This window comes from Bufo gargarizans, chromosome 8, assembly GCF_014858855.1.
Source record: "Bufo gargarizans isolate SCDJY-AF-19 chromosome 8, ASM1485885v1, whole genome shotgun sequence".
Taxonomy (NCBI): Eukaryota; Metazoa; Chordata; class Amphibia; order Anura; family Bufonidae; genus Bufo; species Bufo gargarizans.
In genome coordinates this window covers 82,753,287-82,766,047 of record NC_058087.1, presented here as the reverse complement: position 1 = coordinate 82,766,047, position 12,761 = coordinate 82,753,287, and the positions used below count along the sequence as shown (strand labels likewise).

Here is a 12,761-nt window from a genome sequence, read left to right as displayed (position 1 = left end):
CTCACAACCTGGGAGTTTTTTTCTCCCTGGCAGTGAGCTCTGCTCTGCGATTGGACAGGGCTACAGCCAGGGAGAAGGAACGCCCATGGAGAAACAGGGCAGACAGACTGCTCCCTGGTTTACCAATAGTAGCAATTACCCTACAGCACGGGAGAAGTTAACGGGGCCACAGCGAGCGAACAGAGTGGTGCCCAGGGATAATAGTAAGTGCAGTGAGATCCATGGGCGCCGCTCTACATGTCCAGATAGTTATCTTACAATGTTCGGACCCATGAAAGGTCTTCTTAAAGTTCTAAATGAGGTAATTTTTTATCATAAAGTGGTGTAATGTCTTACTTTTGAATCTGATAGAAAAAAAGCAAAGTGTAGCAGCACAACGGCAAAAAAGATAAATACCGTTCCTTTATGTGGTGGTGCCAGCTGTGTTGGAAGCCAGTCCGAAGCTCCCCCAAACATAGGTAAACTTGTAAAGAAACCACAGCGCTCTCTTGTCTTCAGTATCCAAAGGTTTATTCACCAATACAGTGCGACGTTTCGACCTGCGTGCTCTTTCTCAAGCCGAAACATCGCACTGTATTGGTGAATAAACCTTTGGATACTGAAGACAAGAGAGCGCTGTGGTTTCTTTACAAGTTTACTTTCGAATCTGATACATGTTCTATGATCTATTCTGAATAAAATATGGGTCTAGGAGTCTATCTTGCACTATTATCCATAGAAGTTTTTGAATGAATTTCCAGCAGTCTACAGTAAAGATCCATCTGGATGTTACCAGTTAGGGGGGTGTTCCCACATAGTCTACCACTGGCAGCACTGACTGGATAGTGCCAGACTGTGCAGAGACACCCCCCAACCAGTAACATACATATCAGGAGAGGTGACAGGTAGTGTTGAGCAAACTTGTGGTAAAAGTGGTACAAGGTTTGGGTTTTCTAAAAATTCCGTTATGGACTCCTCTACCACGGACCAATACTTAGATAACCCGAACCTTGTATGATGAACTTTAAAAAGGTCGCTCAACACTAGTGACAGGTCCTCTTTATTGGTTCTTGCATGTAATTTAGTAGAACATAACACTGCTAGAACATGGCACATAAATATATTGGTCCTGATTTATCATACCTTCACTCTGGAATTCTGGCTTCATTAAAATTGCAAAAAATATGGCTTTTGCTTGCACAAAATTTAGCGACTTTTTGTTTTTTTACATCACTCACTCCAGTTTTGTAATGTGGGTGGGAAAGTGGGTGTGGTTATCTATGTTAATGAGTTTCACTCCAGCTTTATTATTGAGACTTTTTTTTTAAGTCGCAAAAAGGTCGCAATCTCACTCCAGGAGGAGGGTGGAGTAGGAAAACTGGAGGAGCTTCTCTAGGCAGAAGTGTTAGGTTTAAGGATAAGACAAATTTATAAAACCACATGGGACAATTCCATTATCAGTAATAGGAATCTTTACTATAGTAAAATATTAAAGAATATCAGAGCTATCAAGATGTTTCATTTCTTGTGTTATCTTTTCTATTTTGCATATCCTTAAATTGGATTGAATGGCACCTACCTAGGTAATGATGCATACTGTCGCTCAATTCCTTCAAAACTCAGGTTACGGGATCCACTTGGACCTCGTGCAGGCACCTGCAAAGATAAAGATTATAACATTAAACATAAGGGAAAGCTTTGGTAATTTACTTGCAGATGGCACTATGGCCTCCAAAAAATTCAAAGGACACAATAGCCAGGTGATCACATAGACAACAGAGCAAGCCTGGGATCCGTCGCCCATAGTCACTTCTTGCTATTAAGTCTTTGTTCTCAGAGCAGAGGCATTACTTTGCAGAGTAACAATGGAGCTGGCAGATCGATGCAGCAATTTTATTTTATTTTTTTCCTTTCTTTTACAATGTGAACTTGATGAAATGAAGTGCACCCAAAGGTGAAGGCCCAAGAAACAAGTAAAAATGCATTACAAAGTACAGCAGATGGCAGGCATCTTAAGTTTTCTGCAAGCGGATTCAATTCTCACCAGTTTTATCATGCTAACTTTCCACCCGTATATATTTTTATATTGGAAAATGTGTAAATTTATGTGGCTAGCTTTCTTATCTATTTTTGTGACTACCATGGAAATGAATAGTGAAAAGCGTTCACATAGGCGGCCTCCTCTCTCTCCAGATGAGGCAGTGGGGCCCAAACCTATCAGACACACAGCATATGTTGTGGATATACCATAAATATTAGGTTACTTCCACATGCTGACATGCCTGTGGTAAATCTGCTGCATATTACAGTACAAGGAAAATGGATGGAATTTTAGCAAATCTCCACACTGAAGAAATCTGCAGCATAAACTGACCTGCGGTGTGGGTTTTATATCCGCAAAATGTCAAATTACGTTGTAGATTATCACAGCGGATTTCACACTTTGCAAGGCAAAGCTGCCAATTCATGTTAGATGTCCGTCAGCAAGATGAGCTGACCATCTAATGTGCATGGGGGCCTCCTGACGTTCCCCAGAAGGAGATGTTGGAGGAAAAGAAGGATTGGTTAGCTGGATTTCAATATGCCTGATTCCTTTGTCCTTGGGAGATGAGGGCAATGTGGCAGCAGATTACTCCACTCTTCCAATGAAGAGCCTTACGAGTGGCCACCTATCCGATTAGGGGTGGTCTGAGGGTGGTTTAATATTGATGGCTCAGGATAGATCATTAGTATGTCGAGGAGTTTTAACACCCGGCAACAGGGAGCTCAGGGGCCTTCTCGCAATACCAAGCACTGTACATGGTATAGCAGCTGTGCTTTTTATTTCAGCACAGGCCCATTCACTTGAATAAGACTGAGCTGTGCCTAGGCCACGTGACTGATGAACATGATGTCACGTGGCCAAGGAAGAGGCGTAGGCGCTCATTGGAGTGCAGGAGCCCCTTAAACAGCTGATTGATGGGTCTTCCAGGAGTCGGAGCCCCACAATCAAATACTGATGACCTATCCTGAGGGTAGGCTATCAATATTAAAATTTGACAACCCCATTAATCATAACTTTATAGTGCATATATATGCCTGAAGCCAGTCATTTGGCCTAAAGTGGCTTAGAGTCACACTATATGGAGATACCTGATGAGTAAATCAAGTTTCATTAAATGAAAGCAGTAAATAATAATCTCAGCTCTGCTACATCTGTACATCTGAGCTGCCGCACTCAACTCTTCGGCAGTGAATGAAAAGGTGGTATGTTGTATGCTTTATTGTTCAATTGCCGGCATAGTTCCCTTATATAAGAAAATGATGCCACTCTATATCCTCAGATGATACCGAGAGCCAAGAAAGAGAAGTCAGGGTGAAAGCACTTCAGCTATTAACACTCAGCTAGAACACTAGATCCGCTCTCCAGTTTGTTTTCCAAGGGGTAACCTTCGCTGGCAGATGCATAAAGCACTATGAAAAGCCTCACGCAGGGAGGGCAAACAGCGCGACTACAGATGCTTTTAGGCCACTTTTAGCTCTGTTCCTGGCTTCACCTGCACAACTAGTGCTGGAGCTTTGAGTGCCTTGTTAAAAGGACGCTATTATTAGTCTTTTTTTCCCTTTTTTTCTCAGTAAAAGCAGAAGTCTCACTGAGGCAATTTCAGTGTCCCTTGCATTAAGAAATGTTCCTGTGTCTTGGCATTACTAGAACCTGCGGCTTTTGTGAGCGAATATGTTAAAAGACCTCTCAGCCGCCCCCCGTTCACCAGATTAAAGCTCCATCCTCAATCAGCGCTGTAGATGGAAGGTGCATTAAGGCATAAGTACTCCAAAGTAACCGCTTTTTAAAGGCTGGTTTCTAATTGTCGATAACCTTAATAGCCTTCACATGTAGCCATGAAAAGCCTATGCTGGTGGCATCTAGAAGTGATGTGCGCATTTCAGGATTTACTCAGAATCCCCCCCAAAAAATGCTTTTTATTCTTTGGGAAAAGCACAGAAGTAACAAAGAGCGGACATCTACCACACAATAGCTTCACTTCTTAGTACCCGGCTTAGATTTTCCTATAAACATACAATTGTAGACGTGTGACTGCAGTGTGAATTTCATTCTGCTGGACTCTAACTACTCTACATCTGTCATTCTTATGGTCTTGTGTGGCTGTCTTCTGCCAGTAAGTGCATTTTACCCATATTCTTCTATAGGGTTATGATGGTTAGTCACTTACTGTCGTTTGTCCTAGGGTCCAACAGAAGACAGGGTAAATGTCCAAATTTGCCATTACATTATCGCCAAACTGCCGAACTAATTTGTTCCTGTGTCTTTTGCAATCCGTTATGTAGTGAGATTTCTGTATACATGGAACCTGTAATATGGGCTGTGCCTGTTATCATATTTCTGGTAGTATTACCATAGATATGGGGGTCATTCTGTGCACATATAGCATCTGCTGTGCTGATGGCGATTTCCCTGCAGACCAGTCAATAGAACACATAGACAAACCTGTATTTGGTTTCCAATGATAACTTTAAATAGTATATGTCATAGAAAATGTTCCATTGGTATTTTAAGTAAAAATGTTCCTCTGCAGCTGAGGTGTGTATTGGAAGTGATACCCCTACTCTAAATTATTAAGAATATCTAGAGTCACCTCAAAGTTCTGTCACCGGAATAAATGCAACTCATGGTCTATGTAGTCACAGAACTCTACTGTGCCTTATAATACATTGTAGTAGGGGTACATTATCCTAGAGTTTAGAAGAAGAAGAAGAAGACAATCCCATTATTGTCCCTCAGTGGGGAAATGTTGGCATAACAGCAGCAATCACATTCACAACAGGAGCAAAAATAAAAGTAATTAGAAATTAAAGAGTAAAATACAAGAAAAACATAACACAGAATTTACTTAAAAAATTTAGTACTGGGTTTCTGGGAACAGTGGTGGTTATAAATGCTAACCGCTGCTAGGAGGAAGGACCTCCGATAACGTTCCTTCGTGCACCTAGGATGCAGTAGTATGTCACTGAAGGAGCTCTCCAGCTCCACAACAGCTTCATGCATGGGGTGGGAGACATTATCTAACAGTGATGTTATTTAGCTAGAGTTCTTCTGTCACCCACCTCCTGCACTGGATCAAAGGGACAACCTTACTTACTGAGGCCATGTGAACTATGCATTGGCTTCAAGGCTGGTTGGTGTAAGGATGAGTTTCTAACTGCTGTATCATCTTCTGTTCCATCGTAGCAGAAAACCAAACAGGATGGAGGGCTTTATTTACTACATCACAGACTTATAATGGCTGGAGTCCCATTGGAGTTCTTTTGCGGTGTTCGCTGCATGCTGGTATCTAAACTTGACCAAGGTAGTGGCTGGTCACACAAAATATAAATATGGCACCCAACTTGTGAATAGCAATAAATTGAATAATGGGAAGACCTTAAAACATTCTTTTATTAATCATATTAAATTAAAATAATAGGCCCAAAAAGTTAATCACAAAAAACCTACCTAGGAGGTAGTGTTCTGCTGCCAACCAGAGTGATATGGTGGCGAGAAGCAGCCAGGAGGTGTGTTCACTGGCTTACTCTGAGGGTTAGGAGTCATAGGGATACAATAAAAGAGGGAGACTCCCTATTATTCAATTCGCTGCATGCTGCACTATTTCTCCTGTCAAATATCTTAGAATCTAAGATGGAGGGTCCAGATGCAGATGTGAATTCACCCTAAGCTGCATAAAGTATATTACTTAAAATACTTGAATAGAGGGCAAGAAGAAGAAAATGAATAGAATCTTATTAATATTGTGTGAAAATGGACATGCCTTCCTTCCAAAATGCCATAGGAGCTAGATTCATTTTTATTGCAGAAACCTAAAGACTTCAAGTAATTTCCATGGACCCACATCAAATGTAATAAAGTCATCCTCCAGTAGAGAACATGAAAGCATCTTTTCACGTACATATATTTTATGATTGATGCAAAAAGGTCTAAAGTGAGAAGAAAGTTCTGTTCTGGACCATGGTGATGGGATTCATGGTTTTCCCTTCGTCTGACACTCTCCTGTACAGTACATGGGCTGTTTACTACACATTTTTGAGCTATGCAGATAAAATACCATATACAATAATAACAGACGGGAAGAAAAGCCTTCTTCCTACATCTGTGTGATTTCATAGAGCAGCTGCTGCTTCTCCTAGCAGTTATGGGCAAGTTAAACCTTGGAATATATGAATATATTTTTTTGGATGGTACATCTTATTGCCCCCTGTTGTATAGTTGGGTAAAATCTTGAATAACATGTTAGCAAAAATTGCATTCGCACTTTATTAAAAGATCTTGTAAACCACTATGCTTTTTCTTAAATGAACAAATAATAAACACATTTGCAATATTTGAATGGGGCAGAGGAGACCCAATGCTCACATCTAACTAGTATTATCCAGGCAGCACAAACAATCTATATTCTAAATTCACCCAGAAACAACACTAACAGCACATTGACTCATGCTACAATGTTACAATCAAATGCCTTTCACACATTTCTTTGCATTTTATTGGCTATATGTGACCTCCTAAGACAAAGATCCAGCAGATGTTCCCAGCCAGTCTAGTATGACACACCTGCATATACCCCTTCTAATATTATCACTAGCTTCAATTATTTTTTTAAACACAGACGTATGCAAAGTAATAAGAACCTGTATAGAGTGGCGACAACAAATGTTTCTCTTTGTACATATCTCAGCTACATATGTATGTATATATTTATATTTTTAATATCCTCTATTTAATTAAATTTATTATTTGAATACATATTTACGTATCTACTCTTTTATACATGTATATACATATATACCCTCGCTACGATTTATTATCCACATTTATCTATCTTCGCCGAAGTTCATGTATTTGATCGATACATTTTTTTCTGTAGACTTGATAAAGGGGTCATGCACCCCGAAACGCGTTGTGGTCCTGAATAAACCAATTTGTTTTCTACCATTGGTTGTGGATTTGCGCCCGTTACTCTGTCCGTTTTTCTTGGACTTTTTTGGTCCACCAAACCCACAGTTCCCATACTAACCCGTTCGGCGGTTCGGCACCGACCGAAGGGTGTTTGGACAAAGCCGGCGGCACCAACCAACCCTCACGAGCACTTAGCCTTCATTGTAGTTGCACCCAATAGGTGCAACTCTGACAGGTGAGCATATTACCTCCCGTATGAAAGGAGAAAAAATCTTTTACATACTCACCCTATGAGCGCCTTCTCTTTCCTTTTTTGTCTACAACCGCTATATCTCAGCTACAGTCAGTAAAGACAACAGGTATAGCTATGCTGCAACATTTGTACAAGTTCCCTCCAAGTATCACAAATCAGCTATATTGCAAATTTCCTCATGCATGGCAGACACTTTTTCCCCCTTCAGGCTTGCGGGCCTAAGTGTTACCTCTCGACCCCTAATGTTACACCCCAATCCACATTATTTAGCCATGTTTATGGCACTCCTTTAATAAGCAGCTGAATATTGCACTTCCATCCGTTGATCAGAGAACATTATTTTATGCACTTATATAGCGCTACCATATTCTGCAGCGCTTTACAGACATTAGCATCCAACTGTCTCTAGTGGGGCTCACAATCTAAGGTCCCTCTCAGTATGTCTTTGGAGTGTGGGAGGAAACCGGAGTACCCAGAGGAAACCCACACAAACACGGGGAGAACATACAAACTCCTTGGTTGGATTCGAACCTAGGACCCCAGCGCTGCTAACCACTGAACCACCGTGCTGGCCATTGTCACAGTTTCACCGATTTACAGAATTTAAAGAAAATCGGAACACAGAAACATTTCATTTATGGCTTTACTACATACATATCCTGTGCTATTATGATTTTATCCTGTCTGTCTGTCTATCTGCAGTTGAGGAGCCAAAATCAGAAGTGGATGCAACTGGAGAGAGGAACCCAAAGATCTCTAGAACAAAAGGGCTGCAACTGTTTTAACATTCTCAGGCAGCCAAAATGTTATTTACGGTTATATGTACATTAATAGCAGCATTCCAAAAACTGTAAGGATATAATATGTAATAAATCAGAGGTTAAAAGGTTTCCCAAAATTTTGATACTGATGACCTATCAATATCAGATTGGTGTCTAAAATCTGGGATCCTTGATGTCCAGCTGTTTGAAGAGTTAGTGCCACACTGGTGAGCACTGTGGCTTCTTCCTAGGTATATGGTGTCACGCTCATCGGTCACGCGGCTTAGATGCTGCTTAGTCTCGTTGAAGTGAAGGGGCTGAGCTGTAATACCAAGCAAGCTGCTATCCAATGGATGGCACTGTGCTTAGTAAGCTGCCAGGAGGCCGTGGATCTCACCAGACAGCTACCACAAACAGCTGATTAGTTTTAGACCACCACTGTTGAGGATACGTCAACAATATCAGAACATTGGACAACTTCTTTAAGAGGTGCATTAAGCTTACAGCAGTAGAGAATCCTCGTCGCAATTAAAAGCTACAAAATATGCCCATTCCTAAAATAATGGATTGAGCAATATGCACAAAAATATTAATATGTTAGATAATGTGATGTTATAAACACCTCTGTTGTAGATCTAGAGCAAAATAACAATGGCACTTATCAGTTTCAGTTCTCTACGCTTTTCTTATTTATTTATTTAAAAATATTTTTTAATAAACCCATCTATGCCTCATTATTCCAACTCAGTCACAGTTAAAACACACAATTGTGCTGTACAGTCTGCTCTACTAATCCAAATTAATTTGACTTTAATCTACTTTAAGCTTAGTCAGACCTCAAAACATGTTTCTGTGTAACATCTGTGCTAAAGCACTGTATTATATTTTCCGCATTCGTTGGAAGAACAAATACCCAATAATGAAACATATTGTGTGTTGCACCTGTTTGCACTCTGAAATAGATGAAATTACAAAGAACAGAGATCTTGAAATGCTGTACTTCTCTTCTTCAAAACTATTATACCAGTACATAGGAGAAGCATTGTCCAGAAAGCCCTACTTTCTACATTTCCTCCAGTGTACACTCCACTTCCACTCATACAACGCAGACAACAATATGGCCTATTTCTATTGCAAGTCCTAAATGCACACTCTTACGCCATTCTAATTTTTCAGATGCACACTTCAAATCCACAAGTGTAGTTAAGGACAATAGCATGTATGAGCAATCTGGAACAAACCAATACCGTCTCTATGTTTTCTAGGTCAGCATAGGCCAAGGTAGACTCAGCACATAGATTTTAATGGTTAATTCTTGCTCATCGTTCTGATATCAACATTACACTTCATTTTTAGTAATTATCTCTGTAAGGATCATCTCTACTGAACATCAACAATAGACACGCTATTTGAACTGCCTTTGTGACCTATGAATGGAGATAAGAAAGAGTCCTTTCTTCTGCAGCTCGCTCCCTATCACAGTTCAGGGTTATGTGCTTTCTGCTACAGCTCTCCCCCTATTACAACTCAGGAGGCATGTCCTTTCTCTGGGGGCATGCAATTAGAGATGAGTGAAGTTTTGAAAAATTAAATTCGGCTGCTTCGCCAAACTTCGACAAGAAATTTGATTTGTTACAAATTGCTTTGTGTCAAATCACTTTCCATTGTATGGAGCAGGCGCAATGATGAGGAACGGTGACCGTGCCATCTCCATCATTTAACCCCTTAGCGCTGATCACGGCATCTGTGACTCACAATCAGCCTTTCAGTGGTTAATTAGGGGGAAAAAATAATTATACTCACCTCATCCACTTGCTCCCATAGAGGCTGTCCACTCCAGTCATCACGTTCACCGCAGGTCCTTTGGCAAGTTTTCTTCAATCAAAATGGGAGCCTCCATTTTAGGAAAAAATGATTCATTACCACCGAGCACAAGGAAATTCGGCTTTGTGACAAGTATAATTTTTCATGAAATTCGGATCAACACTACAGGTCATCTCTTCGTTCATATCAAAGGTTGCTTGAGAAAGACCATGTCAGTCGAAACATCGCATTGTGTTGGTGAATACATCCTGCATCATTGAAGACAAGTGAGTGCTGCAGTTGTTTTATATGAACGACGTGTTGAAGGGGGAGCTTCAGACTGGCTCCCAACATGGCCCGGTGCTATAATAAGGCAGACCAAGCGGCCGCCTTAGGGGCGCAGAAAAGGGGGGGCGGAAAAATTAAACTTAATTTTTTTTCATTAATCACTTGCACGCCGCCGGCCTCCTGTGGCTGTTCTTCCCTGTGTAGTGGTCCTCATCTCTTCTCTACGGGCTCCCGAGTCCTGACAAGTTGTTTGAGGACCTTTCCCACTCTGCCAATCAGTAGCCCCCGGCTGTGTCACATGTCAGGGCAGTGATTTCACGCTGAGCCAATCACTGGTCTAACACATGACACAGCTGCAGCCACTGATTGGCTGAGTAGGAAAGGTCCTCGAAGTCTTGTCGGGAGCATAGAGAGAAGATAGCAGGACCACACAGAGGAGAAGGGCTGCAGAGGGGAACAGGCCCAGGTGAGGAGCATAATGTTTATTTTTATACATTAAAAGAGGGGGGAAATGTGCCGTGGAGGGGAGAAATTTGACATGGAGGGGGAGAAATGTCACATTTCTCCCCCTCCATGTCACATCACCCCACTATGTCCCATTTCTCCCCCCTCCATGTCACATCACCCCACTATGTCACATTTAAACCCCCTCCATGTCACATCACCCCACTATGTCACATTTAAACCCCCTCCATGTCACATTTCTCATCCCCCTCCATGCCACATTTCTCATCCCCCTCCATGTCACATTTCTCATCCACCTCCATGTCACATTTCTCCCCCCTCCATGTCACATTTCTTTCCTCTCCATGTCCCATTTCTCTCCCCTCCATGTCACATTTCAACTCCCTCCATGTCACATTTCAACCCCCTCCATTTTACATTTCTTATCCCCCTTCATGTCACATCATGCCCTCCTTTTTACATCACCCCCACCGAGTTGTGGGGGGCGGCAAAATGTAGCTTCGCTTGTGTGTGCAAAAATCTTTGCACCGGCCCTACTCCCAACACTGCCGGCACCACCACTAGAAAGGTTCCGTATTTACCAATTTTTCGTTGTAGCCCAATGTCGTGCGAATACATTCTGAAGGTTTTTGTAGACACTGTTTGCCACCCTATGGCTTGGGATGTGATGTCCAATTTCACTTGCAGTACAGAATGGATCACTATGTGACTTTCTTCTAATCAGACGATCTGTCTGTGCAGAGATTCTTCTATGTGCACCTCTTGCTGTCGTTTGAGTTTGTTATTGTTCTCCTAACCACTGGGACATGCAACACTGAAAAGTGCGGACATCTTGGCCTAGTTGCATAATGATCTTCCAGAGTGATAAACTAAGGTCTCTCAGTTCAAGGAATCTGGATTCTGTCCCTCTCAGTTTGTAACAAGTGGCAATAACTAAGAAGCTGACGAACAAGAGGCATCGCACAATTATCTCACACAAATTGATCCAATATTTTTGAGGTTTCATGTGGCTAAGAAAGTTTGCTTCCAATCTGGCTTTTATGCCCCCTACTACATGGCGCAGATTGGAGCTAGCTGCTTCAAAATGTGATCATCTTCCTCCATTTGTAGGACCTTACGACTTGTCCTTCTTGGTGTTGTAATTTCAATGATGAGGCGTATATCTATCTACTGTATCTATCTATATATAATAAGTAAGTAGCAGTGCTATACGAATTGTTATCACTCAAGAAAGAAAAAAATCTTGGCCAGTTACAGACATTAAAAGGGTTTTCTGAGATCTTTTTATAGATGACCTATCTTTTACATAGATCAAATGTATCTGATCAGTGGGGTCCAACACCTGGGACGCCCACCAATCACCAAGAATGCACCAGCATTAGCTGTAGCACCGTGGCCTTCTCACAGGTTTCCTTAGACCATGTGATGTCACGTTCATTGGTCTCATGGCCTAGGCACAGTTAAGCCCCATTGAAGTGACTGGGGCTGAGCAGCAACACTAAGTACAGCCACTATCAAATGTACAGCGCTGTGTTTGGTGAGCAGAAAGAAGCCTGTGTCGCTGCTGTGAGTGCTGGTGCCTAATCATAAAGCTGATCAGCAGGGGTTCCAGGTTTCAGACCACGCCAGTCAGATTCTGATGATCCAGAGGATAGGTCATCAGTATAAATATCTCAGAAAACACTTTTAAGAGTATATTCAGGTCTGATGAGAATTCTTGAATGATATATACATAATCAGATATTGTTGATAATTTTATATGTTTTTTCCTTATGCAAAATCTTTTGAAACATCATGGAAATTATAACTTTGCTTTACTTATGATATTTCTCTTCATCTTTTTCACAAATATAGAAAGGTTCCAGAGAAAGTAGCCCTGCCTTTGAATATCTACTTTTTATTGCTTTGAAAAAAATAATAAAAATAAAAATAAAAAGTGAGTCTGCATCTGACTTTGTGAAGAGATGGAGTCACTATAGAAACAGTGATTGCAATACAATTTTTCATGAAGTCAAATTCCTTCCCTTACATCTGAAAAGTTCTCTATAGCTTTGGTCTAAATTCTAGATAGTGGTAATGATGCATTAGTAGGTCTGGAAATACTATTAGGGAAAACATAGGAAACCTCTATTAAAACCCTACAGTGGTGATAAATGAAGGGGCTCATATTTTACTATGCAAATGATCACACGGAGAGATGGATGTTAAGGAAGTGTTGGTTTTTGGATTGTTAAAACACATCACTCATGTGGACAGCTTACCG

General features: G+C 41.2%; 1 protein-coding gene across 2 annotated transcripts in view; it reads right to left on the bottom strand.

Moving 5' to 3' along the window:
* Positions 1-12,761, bottom strand: part of PARD3B (par-3 family cell polarity regulator beta) — a 1,547,452-nt gene that overhangs the window by 177,816 nt on the left and 1,356,875 nt on the right. For both annotated transcript variants that reach the window (XM_044302617.1, XM_044302618.1), the window contains exon 22: positions 1,559-1,635. In XM_044302617.1, coding sequence (XP_044158552.1) covers positions 1,559-1,635 — 77 coding nt within the window. The remainder of the gene's footprint in view (positions 1-1,558; positions 1,636-12,761) is intronic.